The sequence below is a fragment of the Canis lupus genome, chromosome 3 (assembly GCF_011100685.1).
Source record: "Canis lupus familiaris isolate Mischka breed German Shepherd chromosome 3, alternate assembly UU_Cfam_GSD_1.0, whole genome shotgun sequence".
In the NCBI taxonomy this organism is placed as follows: Eukaryota; Metazoa; Chordata; class Mammalia; order Carnivora; family Canidae; genus Canis; species Canis lupus.
The window spans coordinates 87,742,083-87,765,926 of NC_049224.1; the positions used below are offsets into that span (position 1 = coordinate 87,742,083).

General features: G+C 39.7%; 1 protein-coding gene across 1 annotated transcript in view; it reads right to left on the reverse strand.

Moving 5' to 3' along the window:
• GBA3 (glucosylceramidase beta 3) overlaps positions 1-23,844 on the reverse strand; it is a 110,596-nt gene that overhangs the window by 69,588 nt on the left and 17,164 nt on the right. The window contains exon 2 of the mRNA XM_038533574.1: positions 2,772-2,999. Within this exon, the coding sequence (XP_038389502.1) occupies positions 2,772-2,999 (228 nt within the window). The remainder of the gene's footprint in view (positions 1-2,771; positions 3,000-23,844) is intronic.

Here is a 23,844-nt window from a genome sequence, read left to right on the forward strand (position 1 = left end):
ACAGTATGCAGGTTCTTCAAAAAAATTAAAATAGAACTGTCATATGATCCAAAAATTCTGCTTCTAGATATTTACCTGAAGAAAACAAAAACACTAATTTGAAAAGACATATGAACCTCTGTGTTCATTGCAGCATTATTTGTAATAGCCAAGATATGAAAGCAACCTAAATGTCCATTGATGGACGAATGGATAAAGATGTGGTTTATGTGTGTATGTATGTGTGTGTACACGTGTCTGTGTATACATAATGGAATATTGATCAGCCATAAGAAAGAATGGAATCTAGCTATTTGCAATAACATAGATGGACCTAGAGGGTAATATGCTAAGTGAAATAAGTCAGAGGCAATTTCTGTATGACTTCACTTACATGCAGAATCTAGGAAACAAATGAGCAAACAAGACAAAATGGAAACAGTTCCATAGATATAGATATAGATATAGATATAGATATAGAGATACAAAGATATAGATATCTATAGCTGATAGTTGCTAGAGAGGATGGAGGAGTGAGGATGAGCAAAATAGATAAAGAGAATAAGGAGGTAAATCTTCCAATTATAAAATAAATAAGTTAGGAAACCTGGGTGGTTCAGCAGTTGAGGCTTAAGATGACTAAAAAAATGTTATAGGAGTGCTTGGGTGGCTCAGTCAGTTGAGTGACAGGCTGTTGATTTTGGCTCAAGTCATGATCTCGAGGTCATGAGATCAAGTACTGCTTTGGGATCTGTGCTCGGCAGGAAGTCAGCTTGGGATTATTTTCCCTCTTCCTCTCCTTCATCCCCTCCCCTCCTCAAATAAATAAATACTATTATTATTTTTTAATCTTGCTTTGTTTTTAGCAGGAGATGATGCAAGCCAACACAACTGAGACAAAGCTTTAGGCAAGTTGCTGGGGCAGCATTTTGTCCAAGGGATTAAAGGACAGAAAATGAGTGAAAATAAGTAGACCCAGCAACTAAGATTACTCTTAGGTTTTAGTCCTTGGGGATGTGATGGTGCCTGAGAAAAGAGAAGGTTACAGATGACGAATGAGCAAAGCAGAAAATTATTAGTTCACTTTTAAACTTTACAACAAATTAAATTCTGTTCAAAGTCAGGAAAAAACAAAACAAAAGAAAACAAAACAAAATAAAAAACAAAACAAAACAATACAAAAAACCCTGGCCAGTGATGTCAAGAAAGTAGACATTCAGCCAAGAGCAGTTAGTCAAGGGAGCTACTGTCTTTGGAATCGAGCAATGGACCTGCTACCCTTGTGTTGTCCCTATCTTGGGAGAGACATAGGTTGCAGCTGCAGTTCCCAATGTTCAGGTCACCTCAACTTACATAAAATGAGCCTAGCAAGTACACAAGCCCACCTAGTAGTTGTTATCACAGATTGTTCTTACTATGAAGGAAATCCGACAACTTATTCAAATAGAACCCCCGAGGATCATTGAAGGCACCACAGCTGAAAGTAGGGTGGGGCAAGCAGGCGCCTTCACTCAGGAGGCTGCAAGTGCCCATCTTGCACTTCTGAGACCCTGAGAGCCAACATTTCTTTAAATTTTGCACCTTAGACGTATCACTTGCCTCACCTAGTCCCAACCGTAGGAGTAGTGTGAAATATTTTCCAGAACAAAGAAGCAATAAAGGTTCTTTATTAAGAAGCCCTTAAGTTGTAGTATGGGGGTCACAAAACTTCTTGTAAAGTACCAGGTAGTAAATATTGTAGGCTCTGCAAGCCCTATGATCTCTGCCCCAACTACTCAGTTCTACCATTGTGGTGGGAAAGCAACCACAGACTATATGTAATGAATGGGCACAGCTCTGCTGCAATAGAGCTTTATTTACAAAATTAGGAAGCAGGCCAAATTTGGCTCTCAGGTCATAGTTTGCCAACCCTGTTGTGTGGAAGGAACTAGCCAGGTGTTAGGCTTAAATTCCAAATATACTATTTACAAAATATCTGGATTTGGATATGCACCACTGTAAAATGTGATTGATTATACCTTTCTCACTGATTATGGGGATTAGAGAAAATGTATATAAAATGCCTCATAAATAACACAAAGAGGGCAGTAGTCCTTTTAATGGCAAAGCTTAATAAGAATAATAGCTAACACTTTTTGAAAGCTTTTATGATATACCAGCTACTGTATAAAGCGGTTTACAAAGATTATTTCATTTAATTTTCCAGCAACTCTCTGAACTAGGAACTATTAGAGTATTCCTTTCTACTTGTGGGGAAACTGAGGCAGAAAAAATGCATAAGGGATGCTTCCACAGATAGTAAGTGATGTAGCTGGCCCTTAATCCCAAATTAAGCGGACTCCAGATGCTTTGGTGCTCATCTCTGTGTGCTACTTAATTTGCTCCACTAACTCAGCTCCAGTTGAAACACTCGAAATCTTCTCCAGTTCTCCAGGGCCTTTCATAACTCTTTGCAGCATACTGCAACTGAAAATAGCTCAATACATAAGTTTTGGAGATTTACCTTTAGGTTAATACTCAAGAATATCTTCCACAAATGAAACACTTATTATTCCCACCCCCTTTCCTACCCACCTATTTGTCCCTTCCCAACAAATATCTCCAGTTAAGGGAAAACAGAATATTACTAAGAGAGATCATGCAAACCCATTTCAAAAAATTCATCCTATAATCACCCTAAAAACGTGCATTTCAAAGCTCCACTGCAGAATAGCATACTGGATTAATTATGCCAGACTGCAGCAATAACCTTGAATTAAAGCTGCAACCTTCTATTTTTAAGAAACACTTGCCTTTCTGGTTGATGAAACCTGTCGTCCCATCAGGTAACAGACGTGACCAGGAAAGAGAGAAGCGGTAATGAGTCAATCCAAGCTGTTTGATACATTTCAAATCTTCCTCCCACAGAGTGTAGCTGCCACAAGCTACATCGCCAGTCTGGTTCTTGAAAACTCTCTCTCCTCCCTGATGGGTGAATGTGTCCCAGACACTAGGGCCTTTTCCATCTGCATCCCAGCCTCCTGAGAAAAAGAAGAAAATGAAACAGTTACACTCTTGACATCAAGAGGCATATGTGGAATGTAAATATTTGTCGCCAAAAGAACATACCTCATTAACTCAATGTACCATATTTATAACTTTAAAATATGCCTTTAAAATAACATGCATGAGCGAGTTATGTGTTTAGCTGTCCTTGATCCCTGAAGCTGACTGGTGGCAAATGAAAAATTATTGCATAGTGCTGCCGCATAGCAGGCTTTCATGGTTCATTTTCTGAAGATTTCCCAGCTGGTAAACAGAGGCAGGCCCCAGCTTATGAATGTCTGAGTTGAAAATATCTCCTCCTGGCCATGACTGACAAGCCTTGCCCTTGGGGTGCCTGTCAGAGTCTCAGGACCTTGTCCCTGGCCCTCTACACTTGAACTCTAGTCTCCTGTTAGCCAACAGTGGAGCCTGCAATGGTCCAGTCAATTATTGTGGGGAAGGCACGAGTTTCTGCCATTGTTGACATGATATTAGTGTCCTACCTTCATTCATTCATGCCTCCATTAATTCCACAACTGTTACGTGTCAGGCTCTACGCTGAGCACAGAAGATAGCAGTGTGCTCTGCTGCGCTTCCTGTCCTTGGAGAACTTAGCTATAGGCAATTGCAAAACAGCCGAAGTACAAGCCTTGCCAGAAAACCAAGGAGGGGCATTTATCCAGATGTGGGCTAGAGTCTCAGATCTCTTTGAGAAATGGCTTTCAGACGGACACCTAAAGGAAAAATTGGGTCTTCAAGGTGAATTGCTGGGAGGTGGGAGTGGGAATAAAATAGAAAAAAGAGAAGCTAGGATCCAAATAAGCCCACAGGAAAGAGACTGTTGCACGTTAGAAGAACAGAAAGTAGAAATTACATTACATGTGGAATATTTGTACACACAGAAATCTCGTTTAAAACGTAGTTAGAATCCATCTTATGGTATAACGGAGTAATTTTAAAAATCTCATGACTCCCTCATTTCACTTCTAGGTACATATCCTGGAGAAATGCTCATGCATTTTCACAAAGAGATTATATGAGATCATTGAGGCAGAGATGTCTGTAATAACAGACTCCTGGAAACAACCTATGTTCTACCAACAGTAGAACAGATAATTAATTTGAGGTATAATTGTACAGAAGAAACACTAATGAGCAGTTAAAGGAAAAGAACTGGAGCATCAATAACCCTCTGCTACAGTCTGAATGTTTGTATCCCCCCCAAAAGTTATGTTGAAATCCTAATGCCAATGGCCTGGTTTGAGAAGGTGGGGTCTTTGGGAGGTGCTGAAGTCAGGAGGGTGGAGGCCTCAAGAATCAGGTAGCCCCTTATAAAAGAGACCCCACAGAATTCCCCACTCCTTCGTGCCATGTGAACACACAAACGTCTGTGATGCAGAAGAGAGCCCTCACCGAGCCATGCCAGCACTCTCACCTCAGACTTAGAGCCTCCAGAATTGTGAGAAATAAATATTTGTCATTTATAAGGCATCCAGTTTATGATGTTTTGTTATAGGGCTCCAAATGGACTCAGCCTCAAAACAAAAAAGCTATACAACCAAAAAAATTGGGATTCAAAAGAATGCATAGAGAGATAAATGGGTGGAATTTAGGTTTTTAAGGCAATAAAATTATTCTACATGATACTGTAATGGTAGGTACATTTATCAAAGCCTATAAAGTATGAACTTTATTTAATAATATATTGATATCCATTCATCAGTTGTAATAATTGTCTCGCAGTAAAGCAAGACATTACCAGTAGAGGAAACTGGGGGAATAAGGTATATGGAAACTCTCAGTACTTTCTGTTCAATTTTTCTGCAAGCTTAAAATTACTCTAAAATATAAAATCTACTTATTTTTTAAAGAATATACACAATATGTTCATCATGTTTTGTATATTTTTGAATATGTAAAACAATCCATATGTATTCTGAATATATACATATGAGATAAGCATACAGCATGCCTGGAAATGATCAGTTCAGGCTAGTGGTTACATTTAGGGAGAAAAAGGGCTAATGGAACCAGAGAGGAGTTTGTACCTTTTATATCTCATTCTTTAAACTGGGTTAAGGGCATATGGAGAGATGTTTATTATATTATTCACAACCCTTTTGATATGCCTAAAATATTTCATAATGATTTTTATGTAAGAAAGAAAGCCACAGATAGAGTAAACTAAAACAATTACAGTAAAGTCTTTTAGGTCCTCATTTAGCAACTAGTTACTCATATTTTGTGGACAATTCAAGCAGAATTAGGTATTCGTTTTCAGACCAAAAAAAAAGGTCAGTATAGGCTGTAAATTATGGGAGGGGACCGTGGGGAGACAGGAGAGACTGGTAAAAGGAAGAGCTCTGACAAAAGCAAAAATGGCAGTTGAAATCAAGTTGGATACTAAGTATGTATACAAAGAAATCAGACCTATTAAAAATTATCATACTCTGGAGTCATAATTTAGAGGCAAAAGATTATATACATTCCAATGGCTCTCAGTTTATGTCTATATATAGGATTTGGAAGTTTGGGGAAAAAAGAATACTGACATTCAATCTTAGAAAGAAAGAGGCATAAATATTAAAATACAATTTTAGTCAAGTATGGTGCTTATAGTATCAGATAATCGATTAAATATATGAAGAAGCTTAATATCAGAAGGGTTAAGCAATGGTGTTCTAGAAAATATTAACTGGCTATACGTTTAAAAATGTAGGGGCACCAGGCTGGCTCGGTTGGTAGAACATGCAAGTCATGATCTTGGGGTCATGAGTTAAATCCCCACTTCGGGCATAGAATAGGGGTTACTAAAAAAAAATTTAAAAAAATAAAAATATGTATACATATGTTTATTAGAAATTTTATTGACATAAAAGATGTGTAACACACAATTTCAAAATAATATGCAATACTCTTTACTATAAATTCCATATGGCCAACTCATTCTCAGAACTCTTTTACATTTTTACCAAATCTTTATATTGGTAGCCAACCTATGGTTGCAACCTGACAAATGAGCGTAGTACTCATGTGAATGTTAGCCAATATTTTTGCTTAAAATAACAGGCAATATAAAAGGAAAACAATAATAGTGTACTAGAATTTCACTTGTTCACCAATGACATGAACTACATCTTCACTGAACTAGAAGAATATTTCCTCAAATGTTTGTTCTACTCACAATGTAATCCTATAGACATGACACACTTTTTTTAAAAAGATTTTATTTATTTATTCATGATAGACATAGAGAGAGAGAGAGGCAGAGACACAGGAGGAGGGAGAAGCAGGCTCTATGCAGGGAGCCCGATGTGGGACTCGATCCCGGGACTCCAGGATCATGCCCTGGGCCAAAGGCAGGCGCTGAACCACTGAGCCACCCAGGGATCCCCTACACTTTTAATTTTATTCTGCATTATTAACATTTTCTCTATCACTTTCTTAGGTCTTGACAATCAACAAAATAACAATAAAATACTGACTTGTATCACTTGCCATTTTCTACAATTTCAAGCAACCTATAGAATAGCACTAAAGGCTGAGTGGGGAAAAGATGAACAGTAGCACACCATTACATAGTATACAGATAGAAGAATAACCTCAGTGACCTTGGATTATTTATAAGGAGATAGGGAATAATAAAGTTTAATAAAATTATAAGGAAGTAATTATTTTGAGCATTTATTACCTTTGATTTTAATATAAATGATATACTAAGTTTCTATAATTTAATTTTTAATAATGGATATGTTGAAGAATCAGCTCACAAGGGGCACCTGGGTGGCTCAGTCCGTTAAGTGTCTTACCCTTGATTTTGATTCCATTCACAATCTTAGGGTTGTGAGATCGAGACCCGCATTGGCTCCTTGCTCAGAGCAGAGTTTGCTTGAGATGGTCTTTTACTCTCCCTCAGCTCCTCACCCCACTCACACATGCTCTCTCTAAATAAATAAATAAAAATCTTAAAAAAAAAAAAAGAATCAGGTCACAAAATTACTGAAAGCTTAACAATATGTACTGGTGAACCTGTATAAGCTGGCTTCCCCAACCACTGATAGGTGACTTGTGTAAGAGCACACTGTCCGTTAGCAGCAAAGCCAAGATGTGTTTCCAGATCTGTGTGATGTTGAAGTCCAAGTCCTTCCAATGAACTACGTTACTTTTAGAGTGATGAAGGAAGAGTCAACTGATGCCCATGCTACTCAGTTTATGAAGCCTATGATGTGCATAACATCATTTATTATACCTTTTGGAAAACATTCCATTAAAAGTGCCTAAAACAAGTTATGACAAGTTTAAAAGGTAAATGTCAGCTAGCAGGAAAACATACTTCTGTAGAACAACTCATTCTACATGTATACTAGCTCAACAGAACTTATCTATTCAACATTGTTTCCCCAAGAAAGTAAAATTTGAATTAAAATTAGCCATCATAATTGATATTTTGATATAAAATACAGTGACACATTAGTACTTTTAGTACTTTAGTGTACTTTAGTGTAAATTTGGTGAATTAGTGCTATCAATAAGTTACTTGTTCATTAGAGATTTTCTCTAGATGCTATTAGGTCCATATTCTAAAAGTATGATTGTCCTTTATTTTTTTTTATTTTTTAAAGATTTTATTTATTTATTCATGAGAGACACACAGAGGCAAAGACATAGACAGAGAGAGAAGCAGGCTCCCTGCGGGAAGCCTGATGTGGGACTTGATTCTAGGACCCCTGAATCACACCCTGAGCAAAAGGCAAATGCTCAACCACTGAGCCACCCAGGTGCCCCATGATCGACCTTTATGAGGAGCTAGACTACTATTCCCACATGGACTACATACCCCTAAGCTATCCTTCAAACAACTACAACTGCTGGATGAGATATAGGAACTACATTTTTAAATGTGTCATTGATCTAGTAGGATGATAGGTAACTCAAAAACAAAGTGAGAGAGGTAATTCAGAGGCACAAATGAGTAGTGATGCAGGGTTTTTTCCTGAGACCATCTGCCAAACCCAGATGATGTGAGCTGCCATTTTAATGGCCTGTGGGACAAAGCAGAAGGGAGATAAAGTCTAAAGCTTACCAAAGATGGGAAGCCTACCTGAACATGCTTATATCAGGGTTGCAATGCAAGGACTCCACACTCTGTGCAAGAATAAACAAGCAACAAACTCTACCTGAGAAAGAGACAACAAAGCAACCAACTTGACACAAAGTTGGGTGGAAGGGGGAAATGACTCCTCAATATTTGCAACAACAATCCAGCCTTCCAACCATTAATTGTGAGAATTAAAAAAAAAAAAAGATATTATCAGACATATGAGATCTCATTGGATACTGAGAAAAAAATTTCTTTTCATTGGATATTATAGGAGGATAAGTTTCACTACAACAATCATGTAAACCATGAAAGATAAAATCTAGGATCCAGGAAAACAGGAATTCAGCAGGAAAAAAAAAAAAAATCAAGAAAGGGAATCTCCAGGCAATGGCAAAAGGAGACCTCCAAGGATACAGCTGTGCAGCAAACCTAGGGACTAACCAGCCAATGTAAGTACATCACAGGCTATAGGAAATAGTTCTTCAAGAAGATTAAACTGATAGAGTTTCTAGTATGATATTTTTAATTGTGAAAATTGTCATGGGGGGCACTTGGGTGGCTCAGTTGGTTAAGCAGGCAACTCTTGATTTTGGCTCAGGCCATGAATCTCAGGGTCATGAGATGAAGCCCCACTCATCCTGGGCTCTACACTGTGTGGAGTCTGTGGGAGATTCTCTCTCTCCCCCCATCTTTGCCCTCCCTCCATTCTCTCTCTCTCAAATTTTTAAAAATTTATTATGGAATTGTCAACATGCACAAAAGTAGACAGAATAATACAGCAAAGCCCTGTGTACCCTTGGCTCTGCTTTACCAGTTTTCAACATGGTGCAAATCTTGTTTCATCTGTAACTACCCATGCTCCTTCATTCAATCTATAAACATTGCAGTATGTGCTCTGACAATAGTATTTTTTTAATTGTGGTAAAACACACATAAGACTAACCATCTTAACTACTTCCAAGTGTACAGTTCAGTGACATTAAGTACACTCATGCTGTTGTGGGACCATCACCATATCATCTCCAGAACTCTTTTCATCTTGCAAAACTGCAACTCTATACCAAGTTAGCAGTAACTCCCCAATTTTTATGGTATTGGAATTGTCCATGGGGTCAGTGAAAGTGGGAAGGTAGAAGGAAAGAAAGTGGACAAAATGGTAAATCCTCACTTTTCACAGTGAGAAGTCAATGGATTATGCCTACAACAGGACTAAAACCAAGAACTAGTAGCATAAACTTGTTTAAAATATAGTAGTCAGTGCCAAAAGGATTAACTAAAGAGTTAAAGGAGTTTCCTCTAGAGAGAGGAACATGGAAGGGTACCAGAGATTAATGGTCTCTAAAACAGTTTCATTTTGATTCTTTAAATTATTTTATTATATAAGCTTTAATTAGCATGAACATTAATTTAAGAAATAATATTAAATGAAACATTAGAAGAAAGAGGATGATAAATACATTAATAAATATATGGATAACCTAAACAAGGTCTTAACATATAAAAGGATAACAAAATGTATATTTTATGAGGATTAAAAAGAATAACTAAAATACTGGACCAAAACAACATATAGGCACAAAAGTGAGAAATCAGCAAGGAGTCTGCTTCTCTCTCTCCTCTGCTCCACCTCCACTTGTGCTCTCTCTCTCTCTATCAAATAAATAAAATCTAAAAAAAAAAAGAAACTTCCAATGTTTAGAAATCTAAAAAGGTAGGTACATCTGAATAACTTAAGATTCAAAGAAGGCATAATGATGGTCATCAGAAAATATTAAAAACTTTGTAACAGAAAGATAAATATGAAAACATTATGGTATGGGGTTTAAGTGGTATTTAGAGAGAAAGCCTCAATTCATGTATGAGAAAAGAACCAAGCCTCAGAGTTAATGTGCTAAGTATCTCATTTAAAAGTGTAAAGCAGAGAGAGAAAGAGGAGGAAGAAAAGAAGGAGGAGAAGGAGCAAATCAGGAGAACGGAGACAAATAAATAGAAAAAATAAGGTAATATCAGAAACAATAAAACAGAAAACAAAGCAGGATAGAGAGGATTAACAGAGGCAAAAAAAGTGGCTTTTAGAAAAGTCTAATTAAATAGAAAAACTCCTGCAAAATAATTTTTTAAATGAGAGAAGATAAAAATAAGTATTAGTAATGCAAAGGGGAATAGAGCTATAGAAACTGCAGAGATTATAGTGATGAAATGGTATATTATTCTTAAAACCTTATTAAAATATGTTTGAAAAATTATTTAAAAATGACACATTTTAGGAAATTAGCCTTAACAAAATTGGTTCAAGGAAAACTCAAAAATCTGAAAGATCTTTTAACAATTTCAAAATTAAATCAGTAGTTAAAATGTTCCACAAAGAAAATGCCATGCCAGTTGGTTATAATACTGAGTTCTAACAAACATTTAAAAGCAAACAAATACACACAAAAAAAGTCCACTGTTGTGTAGATTATTCCAAAAAAAAATTTTTTTAGAATTTCTCAATTTATGTAGCTAAAATATCCTAGTTCCAAAACCAGAAAATAACACTACATGAAAGAAAAAATTAGAAGCTAATCTCACTCATAAACACAGTTGCAAGTGTATATAGAGACATGGAAAAAAATTTTTTTTTAAATCTAAATTGAACTTCAAGAGATAAAAACTACAATGCCTGAGACCAAAAATACACCAGATGGGATTAACAGCAGATGAAACATTGTAGAAGAAACAATTGGTGTACTTGAAGACATAGCAATAGAAACTCTCTAAAATGCAACATGAGGGGAAAAAAAAAGACTCAAAATGTAAACAAAGGATCAGTGACCTCTTAGACGACTTCAATTAGCTTAATATACGTATAATCAGAATCTCCAAAGGAGTGAACAAAGGAGGGGACAAACACATTTTCTGAAGAAATGATGACTGAAATTATTTTTTAATTTAATGAAAACAATAAACGTAGGAATCCCAGATCAATGAGCCTCAAGCACAAGACAAATGAAAAAAACTATGCCAAAGCATAATTAAATTGCTCAAAACCAGTCATAAGAAATATCTTAAAAGCTGCCAGAGGAAAAAGATATATAATGTCTACAGGAACAAAGATAAGAATACTGTGGATTTGTTGTCAAAAACAATGCAAGCAAGAAGACAATGGAGTAACATCTTTGAAAAAAAATGAAAGGGACAAAAATCTGTGTAACTAAAATTTTATACTAGTAAAAATATATTGCAAAAATGAAGGCTAAATACTTGTCCAGACATACAAAAGCTCAAAGAATTCATCACCCGCAAATCCTCAATACATTAAAGAAAGTCATTCAGGTAGACAGCAATGGATACCAGATGGAAGTATGGATCTACACAATGGAAAGAACACCAGAAATGGTCATTACATGGGTAAATACATAAGAATTTGTTTTCATTATTCAAATCTCCATAGATAATTTATTGGCTAAAGAAATACAGTATGTAGCATAAAGTTTATAACATATGTAGGCATAAAATGTATGGCAACAGCACACAAAGGCAAGGAAAGGAGAAATAGAAGTATATTGTAAGAGTCTTTAGCTATGCATGATAAGCATTATAATACCACTTGAAGGGAGACTGTAGCAAGTTAAAAATATATACTATAAAACCTACAGGAAGCACTAAAATAATAAAACAAAGAATTACAATTAGTAAGTCAGCAAAGAATATATAGTAGTCATTAAAAATAAGTTATCTGAGAAAGAAAAAGAGGGAAATGAAAATAAAAGACAGAAAAAATAGAAAATAAATAGCAAGATGCTAGATTTAAACCCAACCATATCAATACCATTAAATGTGAATGAGTCTAAACAACTGAAAGACAGAGATTATCAGATTAAATAAAAACATCAGACTCAACTATATACTGCCTATAAGAAATCCACTTTACATGTAAAGACAAAAGAAGGTTAAAAGTGTCAGGAAGAAAAAACAGACATATACCATGCTAATTTTAATCCAACAAAACTAGAGTGGCAAAAAAAAAAAAAAAAAAAAAAACAAAAAACAAAACAAAACAAAACAAACAAACAACAAAAAAAAAACCTAGAGTGGCTATATGAATACCCATGTAGATTTCAGAGCAAGAATATTACTGGGGATATGAAAAGTCATTTCATAAAATTAAAGGGGTCAATTTATCAAGAAGACTTAACAATCCTAAATGTTTATGCACCTAATGATAGAGATCCAAAATACAAGAAGCAAAACCTAATAGAACTGCAAAACCTAGAAAAATCCACTTTTATTAGAGTATTTCAATTAAAAAGACCAACAAGACTATAGAAAAATGGACGAAAGATGTAAACAGTTCCTTCACAGAAGGAGAAACACATGGCTAGTAAACATTCAAAAAAATGTAAGAGATCATTAAAAATCTGGAAAATGCAAATGAAAACCACAATGAGATACCATTCTACACCCACACAGTTGGTACAAATTTAAAAATTGGGCGATATCCAGCATTAGAGAGATTGTCGCATGGCAGCAATGTTTATCCACTGCTAGTAAGAGAGCAATACGGAAATATTTTGTAAAGTTGAAGAAGCGCATAAACCAAAACCCAATAATTCACATAGCACCATATATCCTGTTTCTACAAATGCAAACCAGGAGGCATATATATCCATGACTACAACAAACAACAACAAAAACCCCATAGGAAACAGGCCAAATTTCCTTTGGCAGAACAATTAATCAATAAATGAATAAATAACCTAGAGAAGAGTCATATAGTGAAGACTATACAGGAGTAAGAATAAATGAACTACGTCTATTCAGATCAACATGCATACTCTCCCAAATATAATATTGAGACGCAGAAAGCAAATTGCAGGAAAAAAAATACATGATATATTTCCATTTATAAAATATCCAAAACATGTAAAACTCACAACCCAGTTGCTGTCAGACAAATAAATTCTTAGGCTGCACCAGAGAAGAGCTGAATTAAGATCATTTGAAAACACTATGGGGGAATCAAGAAGAAAGCATTGAGTTACTTTTGTCATTGGGAGTTAGATAGACTTGCCCAAGAGAAACATTTTAAGGCAGGCGTCGAAAAATGAGTAAGAGTTGTCACAGTGGACCTGATAAGGGGAAAAGCAAATGCATATTTCAGTGGCAATGCTCAGGCTGACTTTGCAGGAGGAAGGTACTAGGGACCCAAGGACCCCGCTGGCAGGTGATTGCAATATTTTTGGTAGGAAATGATAGGTTTCTAGATTTTATTTTTTAATAATTTGAAAGAAAATAAAATAGTCTCTGAAGTCCTTACCATGTTAGGACCTGGGGAGGGATTCCCACAAAAATGTAAAATACAGGGACGCCTGGGTGGTTCAGCAGTTTGGCACCTGCCTTCAGCCCAGGGCGTGGTCCCCAAGTTCCGGGGATCGAGTCCCACATCGAGCTCCCTGCATGGAGCCTGCTTCTCCCTGGCCTGTGTCTCTGCCTCTCTTTCTGTCTGTCAAGAATAAATAAATAAAATCTTTTAAAAAACGTAAAATATCGATATTACGTACCAGCCTAAAATCAAAGATTCCAAGACTGAAAAGTATTATGGAAATAGCACAAGCTCTCGATCCAGGAACAGGTAAGTTCAAATCCCGTCTCTGCCCCTCACTTCACTTCTCTGTACATATGAAGTGGGAGGATGAGACCTGCTCTGTGGGGTTCTAGTAAAAATCGACTGAGCCAAAGCAAAGGTGCGAGCAAGGTACATGGTAGAAGGTGTGCGCTCAACAAGTGTCCTTTTCTTCTCTTCTAGACTCAACACAACAAACACTAACAACAATCACACAAAAAGTGACCATTTGCTCTTTTCCCTTCCCTCTGTGGCCTGCTCTTGATACGGTAGAGCATACATAGGAATGACTCTAACCAAAGATGTTTGCAAACTTGCCTGTGATGAAGATCTGGTGTCCAGGCTTGCATGACTTGGTCTGTGGGGCCCTCAGCTGCTGGAATTGGGAGTCATCAATACACGTGGAGCCGTGTCACTGTCATTTTTGCTGTGACAATGCCGTAGGAGAGGACATAGATCTATGTAGACCTCAGTCCTCTGCATAAAGGAAATCACGTCAAATAAGAAGTAAATAAGTATGTGAGCGTGTGTGTATGTGTGTGTGTACTCTTCCTTCAACAACCCCCCAAAAAAGCACTACCACAACACCTCTTTTTGGAAATATTCCCCGACTCCCCATCAGAAGCGCGCCCTTCTGGATGCACACTCAGTACAATTAACATATAGTGTTGAGTCATCTTTAAAAATATCTTTGCCTCCTTCACACTTGGAGCTCCGTCCAGGCAGGGACCAGGTTTCACTCTTGTCTGTGTCTCTCCAGTACCACGAAGACTGTTTGGAAATAAGATTTTTCGGCTCTCTCAGAGGAGAGCGTTCCTAGGAAACCTTTCATTACCTGAAATGGCATAAAGCGAAGGGTACCCCCTGCTTTCCTAAGGTTTGCACTATGCCACTTGGCTTTTATGAATAAAGCCATTAGCATACTACTGCAGATAAGCGGCATAACATGAACTTTAGGGAAGTGGGGGGTTGCCTGTAGTATGTGCTGAGTAAAATAGTTTCTGTGAGGTGTGTTTAGTATAAAATATAAATATTGATGTTTGCTATCTCGTCGCTTCACAGAAATATGCAGAAGTTATTTTAATGCTTGTAAATGATTTAAGAAATTAAATGTGGCTAGAAATTCAAGCAATTGCCATTTATAAGTTACGACCTGGCGTACTTTCAGACAAAAATGTTTATTTTTGCAATTAACATTCAAATGTATTAGACATAACTATTCTACGTGGAACTTTGAGGTTATGGTAAGCCAAGATTCCCTGATCTACTAACAGCTTCTGTGTCCAAAGCTAATTCAGAGAGGACAGAGCCTCCAAAATAACAGGGAAAGCCACTATACTGTTGGAAACGCATTTCAATATCGTGTCACAGGAGGATAGAAGGTTCCAGAAAAGATATCTCCGAGAATAAAAAAAAAAAAAAAGAAAGAGAGAAACTGACAAAGCATCCTATGTGTTTAAACATATCAAGAAACAATTTACATTTCTGCCGACAGCACGGGGATGAATTAGTGAAAGGATCCTAGAATGGAAGCCACCACCAAGAGACAATTATTAACTCCCAAGCAAAACAAAAACTGTACAAGAAAAACTCAATCATAGGACATTAGATGGCTCAATCGTGCACAATTTTTACATAAAACAGTGTTGTAAAAACAGCAAAGATTTTAAACAAAATTTGTTAAATAACCAAGTGGAAAAAATGGTGACGAAAGAGTTTGCTTCATGAGTATGGTGCTAGAGCAGGCTAAAAAAAAAAAAAAAAAAAAAAAAAAATCTCATCTTACAAAATGGGAAATCAATATGCTGTATTTTCAACTAGGTACCAAATAATGACCATATATGCATGCTGCTTAGAAATATAGAAGTAGATACTAGAAAAAGATGGTGAAAAGACACATATGTTGGTTTAAGGGAACTATAATAAGTTGAGAGAAGTGACATAAAAGGTCTTTCTCTGTTGTTGGGTGTTATAATCCTTGCAGTACTATTTGAGTTTTTAAACCATGTACATGTTACTAAGATAAAATTAAAAATTAAGTCAGAAAAATAAAGATGACCACAAGAGAAAGGAAATTACAGACCAAAGTCGACACTGTTTCGAGGTTAGGAGTGGTATGTGAGAAGGTGCAAGTGCTTTCCATCATCCCAGAAACGAGGCTGCTCTGATATTTAGTGGCAGGGCCAACAATGAGGACCTGCCACGCGCAGGGCAGCCACACACAAAACCAAGAAATGAACACCACGCTCAGTGGGAAAAAGAGTAAAGAAAAATAAAATGGCAGTGGGGGGGGGGGTTGGAAAAGAGGAGGGGGAAAGCAAAAGGAAATTATCAGGTTAGAAAATATAAAACAATAATATGGCAAAAAAAATAAAAGCTGAAATCTTGGTAATCAGAAACCCACTAAATAGTCCTGTTTGAATACAGTAAAGGTGAAGAGGAAAATATATCTGCCATGTAAATCCTGGTAAAAATAACATGGACTCAGCAATATTGATATTATATAAAGATGAAGGTTATCTGGTTGGTTCCTCGGAAAATCATGCAACTCTTGATCTCAGGGTCTTGGGTTTGAGCCCCGCATGGGGTGTAGAGATGAGTTAAGTAAATGAAACTTTAGGAAATAATATATAAAATGAATATAAGGAAAAAGCATTACATGGGACAGGGCAATATTCTCACATTAATAAAAGTGACAGCCCACCAAAACCCTATAGCAATTATGAACTTCTGTGCATCTGACAATAGAGTCTTGAAATATAATATTAGAGATATTAGAGATAAATGCAGGGGTATACTGAAAACTCCATTAACGCAGGAGAGACTCTCTTGGAAAATGGCAGAGAAAGAGAGAATTTGATGAACATAGTTTATAAGCTTATGCTCCTATGGACGGATGTCCCTGTATGACTTTCTACATATAGGTACACATGGAGGTATGATACACACAGGCACACGAGAGACAGAGATTGTTACTCAACTACAGAAAATTATTTTCAACCACCTTGAAGTATTCACAGATATTAGAACTCACGCAGGCCCATTTCATGATTGGATTGTTTGTTTCTTTGCTGTTGAGTTTAATAAGTTCTTTATAGAACAAACATTATATGGTCTCATTCGTTTGGGGAATATAAAAAAATAGTGAAAGGGAATAAAGGGGAAAGGAGAAAACATGAGTGGGAAATGTCAGAAAGGGAGACAGAATATGAGAGACTCCTGACTCTGGGAAACGAGCAAGGGGTGGTGGAAGGGAGGTGGGCAGGGGGGTGGGGGTGACTGGGTGACGGGCACTTGATGGGATGAGGGGGGCACTTGATGGGATGAGCACTGGGTGTTATTCTTTATGTTGGCAAATTGAACACCAATAAAAAATAAATTTATTAAAAAGAAAGAACTCACGCAGGCTACATTCTCTGACAATTGAACGCAAAAAAAGAAGAAAAGAATGGAAGAGAAAATAAAGGGAGAGGGGAGAGGAAGATTAAGAAGAAAAGAATGTCCATCTACCCACTTGGATTTTTTTAAATTTTTTTTTTGAAATTCTAAGTAAATCTAATAAACAGAAGATGAAAGCAGAATGATTTTTAAGGGGGAAAAAATGTGTTATTAAAACTATGTTAAGAAAAGGCAGAAACCTGAAAACGAACCTCTTTGATGCAGCTAAATGCTTTACAAGCGACTTCCCCTGGACAGATGGAGGGAGGTGAAGCGCTGGAGAGAGCAAGGGGTGAGCAGGAGCACACAGCTTCGGGGGCATCCGGGGTACTCGGAGGCATGTGCAGCAGAAGAAGTCTCCGTCCTATATACCTGCCAGAGTCAGGTGTCCTGAAACCACCTTAAGAATGTTCTTTTTTATTATCTCGCCTCAAACGGGGTCAACCAGGCTCGGCCAGGTCAGAGGCCTCAGTAAATACGCAGAAATAAGAGAAGCAAGGAAAGAAAGACGATTGGCCAACCGTCTCCTCCAACAGCACTGAGACATCCAGAGACAACAGCACTGAGCCCTCAATCATATTTGGGGTTTAGCTATTTCTTGGTCTCATTATTCTAAACACCCAAGTGGGACTGTGCTCTGTGACGGGGAGTGGCCGTGGGTATGAGCCGGGGTCCCGGCAGGAAACAGATTGCACTCAAACTGGGAAGTTGAGGCGGGCTTCATAAAGGGCTCTTTGCAGTGGGGTGAGCCGGGTTTGGAGAGACCCAATGAGGGATGCTGCGGCACCCCCGGGCTTGCAACAGCAGGAAGGCATCAGCACCCCCGGAGGGGCAGGTACAGGATCAGTTCCCGGGGCCTGTCAAGAGAAGCCACCTGCCAAGGGTGGCCTGGCCGACGAGGCCTGTGGCTCAGGGCCACCCAGCAGGGCAGGCACCAGGAGACTGAATAGCCCGGCTTCTCTCTCCTCCCACCGGACCCTCCCATCTCCTGCCAACACCTGCCCTTGATCAAATCCAAAGCGAGTCAAAGGACAACGGCAGCAATGCGGGGTGACTCCCCGGGGCCCAGAGGCGAGGCGGTGGAGGGTAGTTCTGCACAGGCAAAGGAAAATACCCCGCACACAAGGGGCCCTGAGCCCCCGGAGCCCACTGTGCTGCCTTCCAAGGGCGAGAGAAGAGCCACCCCCACCACCTGTGAAGGCACAGCGGCGGGAAGGAAAACAGGCAACCTTTCAGAGCGTGGCCTGAGTGTCCTATTTGTGGGCGGCACCGTGAAATGAATAGCGAGAATGTGGATATAGCTTCTCCACTCATTTAGGAATCCAGGGATGTGATAAATTTTCCCAGAAATAAATAGCGAAAGGAAGTAGTTCAGTCCCGGTTGGGGGCCTCGACCCTTGGGCTTCAACTCTGCACCTGTCGTGTCGTCGTTTTCTGACGATCCTAAGGCGTTTCGCCACACAGGCTTCCCAGACTCCCTTTTTCATGGACTTTCGTCCTGTTTAACATGTGCGGCTTTTTGTCTTAACTGCTTCTGCCTCTGCTATTCTGCTATGATTATTCTCATATCTTTCAATTAGGTCTCTTTGCATTCAGCCATCCGTGCGTCGAAACACACTATCTAGTGAAAGCCACTTTTCTCTGTCTTTGGAGAAAAATCTCTACTCTTCTCTTCATCCATCAGAGCATCGCACTAATCTAAACTGGCTTCAGCTTCTGATTGCCACTATGCTAATCTGAGCCCCATTTGGAAGGATGGAAGAGTATACTGAAAAAAAAGCATCATGATAATAAGAATATCTATCATTTATTTGGCCTTGCGATGGGACAGGCACTTTGCCGAGCCCTCTACATGTGTAGAGAAGGAAAAAAGTTTTCCTGGACTCTCGTAGGGTCCCCGGCTGGGGCTAAAAATTAAACTGACCAAGACAGATAAATATTGCCAAAAGCATGCAGATTTATTTCAGCCTTATATGCCCTGGGGGCCTTCGTGAGGAAATGAAAGACCTGAAGAAATGGTTAAGCCTGAGTGTTTTTATGCCAGTTTGGTGAAGAGTGGACTGTTGTGGAGGAATATGATAGGCCGCATAAGGTAAGGGGAAGATATTGGGGGACACTTGGCAAGGCCTGTTTTTCTCCGATTCTGCTCGGTGTCCTTCTGTCTTCAGAGATAAGGATGCTCCTTTAGTCCAGGTATAGTGAAGGCACCTCTCACATGGGTGCTTTAGGACCTCTTTCCGGGGGCGGGGGAAGGAGGAGGTCAGGGTGACCTTCCCACTTGGGCTGTTTTCTCCAACTCCTTCAGATTCCAAAGTATTGGACCATGTCTTGAACCTCATGCCATACTCTACACCACCGATATCACCCTCCCCTCTTAAACTGGAGGAGCCTGCGGTTTCCTTGAGTTTGAGGATTTGGAGGAGAGCATAGGTAACAGATAAAAGTGAGACTGTAAGCCCAGCATCACTGAACAGACTGCGCTCTTGTTCACATTTCCTATAAGCATATCAATTTATGTCTACGCCTCGCTACCTCTGTGACCTCAGGCAATTCACCCAAACTCTCTGTGTCTCCGCTGCCTCGTCTGCAGAAGTCATAATACCCCCTGGGTCTTCCTACTAGATGGTGTTGTTGAGAAAACTTATAGGATGTATTAGGGGAGTTGATGCACTTGGGAATGATGCTCTGGGAGGCAGCGTATACTTGTTGTTAATAAATGGTTTTTGAACCCAGTGCTCCAGCCTACACTGTCTCTCCTCAGAAGAGACCTCGGAGTATCCAGTCTTCTTAGGGGCCCACCTTGTCTTGCTGGGCTCCTCCAGATTCCCTACTCTGGACTGGCTGACTGCCTGGCTGCATTGGCTTTTTGGGGCCAGGGACGCCCCCCAAGCCTGCTGGCTGTGCAGTGCATCCTGTCCGCACGGTTCCTCTGATGCCTGGACTCAGTCGTCGCTCTGGACTCTCAGCACCTTGAGAAGGGCATTCTGTTCCAGAACTTTGGGGCAGGAAGAAGTGGCTCCTGAACAACATGCACTGTAAAAGCTGTCTCCCAGGGGCAGGTATTTTTCCCAGTGGCCTTTTTTTTCTGTTTCCCTTTAAAAATAATAATAAAGTTATTTTATTACATAACTGTGGGACAAGGGATCAGACATCCGCGCTTAAAATGCAAAAGGTGCCCTACATTCAAACCTCTCCTGCCTAGAAGAAATACCCTTTGCAACACTTAAATCCTTTAACTCTTTCCTCCCTCTGCTACGTGAAAATCATAAAGAGCGCCATGCTATTATGCTATTAATCTATAACTCCCTAGTGACATCATGGCAGACATAAAAATACCCCTAAAAACCTCAACCCCTATGGGTTGGTCTGGCCTGCTTCCAGTAGCAGATCCACTCAGAAATTTTATGAACACCAATTTGCTTTTCATTATTTTCCTATCAATCACCAATCAGATTTTCATTGTCCAACAGAACTAAACAGAAAAGGAGGGGGTGCTTCCTAAATCTACTCTATGAATTGCACCAGGTAAATTGATTCCGATTGCCAGTTAAATACAAATGTCTTATTTTAAATAATTCCATTTTAATGTATGTTTTCTAGAACACCTCTATAAATCTGGTATTCGTGAAAATGGGCTAATGGCATCTTTTCCTTGACTAATGAAAATCACTGGCTTCAGAGTCAGCTGAGGCTTTTATCATACCAACAAATATTTATGGGTCACATAATGCTACAGATACTGAGGCATGACTCTGGGTTTCAATCCTGGTTCCCATTTCCCAGACAAGTGAGAAGGGCTAGGGGTGAGCAGACTTGGAGAGGCTAAGCTAAAGAGTGGTGGGTCGTGTCCAGATATTAGTACCCTAAACATTCCTGAGCCCACCAACTAATAGGGTCAGAATTCCTGACAACTTGCCTCGGCAGGAATTTGGGTTGTGGGTTTCTTTTTTAGATTAAAAGATTTTTTTTTTTTAGAGTTTAAAATTAATTTCTATAATTAAAAAAAAAATTCAGAACTCCCACACACTAATTCACTCTGGATAGCTTTACTTCTTAGAGTCTGTGTCCTCATCTGTAAAGAGGGGATAATTATATGGGAAGTCTGTAAAATGTCTGGCATGGTGGTAAATAGTGGTTGTTTAAAAAGGCAGCTATTGGGGCACCTGGGGGGCTCAGTTGGTTAAGCATCCAACTCTTGGTTTCCACTCAGGTCATGATCTCAGGGTCATGAGATCAAGCCCCAAACCCACACATCATCCCCCTCCCTGTCTGACTCTTCACTCAGCATGGAGCCTGCTTGGGATTCTCTCCCTCTGCTCCTCCGCACATCCCCCCCCCCACCCCACACACACACACCCGTCACCTTTTGCACACACTCTCTCTCTCTTTAAAATAATAAATAAAATATTTTAAAAGGCAGCTATTATTGTGATTTTTATTATTCCTATTGTTCCTGTGATACCAAGCTTTTTTTACATGTGGTTTTCATGGTTTCAAACATCTCATTAGACTTGCTAAGGTATATTTAGACCCATTCAATATACCCAAATACATCTGATGACAGGATATGTCATAAAGCAGCTCTGCTACAGTTTTTCTCTTTTAGACAGATGCTCTTCAGGACCAATGTATCACAGAAATTAAAAGCCCAACTGGAGGTATTACTGAGTCATAGTCCATTGCCTGAGGAGAGCAGAGTCATCCATCCCCTCCCAGACAGGGCTGCACTTGGTATCGCCGGGTCTCACGCAATCTGTATGGGATCTAGGTTTTGTTATACACTTGAAATGGTTAATTGGAAGAGGAAGGGCATCTGAAATGTCACAGCAAGCTCCTCCTGGCCCACTGTCACGTTTCATGAATCTTCGTGCTGAACCCATCCGGATTAAGCAGTGACCCGCTCCAAACACAATGCTTCTGTGCTGCTTCTCTCTTATCACCTATTTATGTCCCAATACATCTGCATCGTGTGGCTTGGTAAGATCCATTAAGTCCTTGGGCTGTGGCTACTGTTTTTATTATGATTTTTTTGAGGCTCAGATTTCTCACATAAAGTGGAAGAAAACTACTATACGGACCGTGAGTAAAACACTCTTTAAAAGAAAAGGGGAACAAAGAAGTATGTATAAGATGTGCAATTTCCGTCTGAGAATTCTCAGAGCGACCCTGTGGGTGAGAGACAATCATTTCTTGTAGGTTTTAGGTAAAGATATAATTTACCTTTATTTGCAGGTACAAAACTCTAAGAAAACATGACTTGCCAGCGATGCCTCTGGCTTTAAAAATATTTATGAGATCAACATAGTTACCTGGAGGCAGACACTTCCTTTCAATGTCATAGGTCAGGCACATTGGCTAACACCCCAGATAATATTGATGTACCTTCAAAATGTAGAATAATGTTTATTCCATTTATTTATTCATTCATATATAGAGCACCCACCCTGAAGTATCTGGGACACTGAACAAGGTTTACATAAATCTGACTGTTTTTTCCTCTGGGCCATTTGGCTCAGTCTGGTAGACCATAAATATTCAATAATACTTTACAATGACAAAGCATCTTTTATGCAAACATCTCTAAGCACATTATTCACCAATATTACAATCTCCTTTTTAACCTACTGGTAAAGTCACAGAAACTAATTGACTTTCTTCAAGGTCCCACCACAAATTGTTTATTTTGTAGATTAGAGTCCAGGTGTCCTGATCCTAGCTATAACTAAAGGGAGAGGGGGGAAAAAATTAAAAAAGAAAAAATAAACACATTTTTTAGGTGCTTAAGCTGATGACCTACACTAAATATTTCTAAATTGAATCTATTAGGCAAAACGTCCTCCTTAAAGATGTTAAATGTTGTGATGCATCCCATTGAATTTTATAACTTTTGTTCTAATTTGCCCAAGGCCAGTTCCCATTTTCAGAGCCCCTAGAATGACCTATTTTAATTGAATCCTGTTACGAACACTTAAAAACTCTCAGTCTTTAATCAAATCAGGTCTCTAAATAGAAACTGAAGTTGGAGCTCCACAGCAGAACTTTTCACGGCAAGGCCCCAGACAAAATACCGCAGCAGCGAAGGGAAGAGGCCGGGAGCCACCGGGAGGCTGGGGCAGGTCTCTAACCTGCTCGGTTACCCAAGCTCTGAAGTCCTTATTTCACACCTTCTTGAGTTAGAAGCAGGCAGGCGTGTCACCTGCCACTGGTGAACCGTGGGGTGGAGGCACCTGCCTGCATCCCCCGCACGGAGCCCCCGGGGCGCGCGCTGGTCCGGGAGGAGCGACCCGGGCGCAGGTGCTTCGGCTGGTTTGGGGACCATCTCCGGGGGACCTCGGGGTCCCTGACCTGCCCGACTCCCAGGTGCACCCTCGGGATGGAGGGCGGGGCGGGTGCAGGTGCTCCGGCGGCTTCGGGGACTATCCTGGGGGACCTCGGGGTCCCTGACGTGCCGACACCCAAGTGCGCCCTTAGGGTGGGGGAGACTCGGGCGCAGGTGCTCCGGCCGCTTCGGGGACTATCCCGGGGACCTCAGGATCCCTGACCTGCTGACCCCCAGGTGCATCCTCGGGGGTCGGGGGGAGGCAGGGCGCAGGTGCTCCGGCCGCTTTGGGGACTATCCCACTATCCCGGGGACCTCAGGGTACGTGCCCGACCCCCAGGTGCGCCCTCGGTGGGGGCGGGGCGGGCGCGGGTGCTC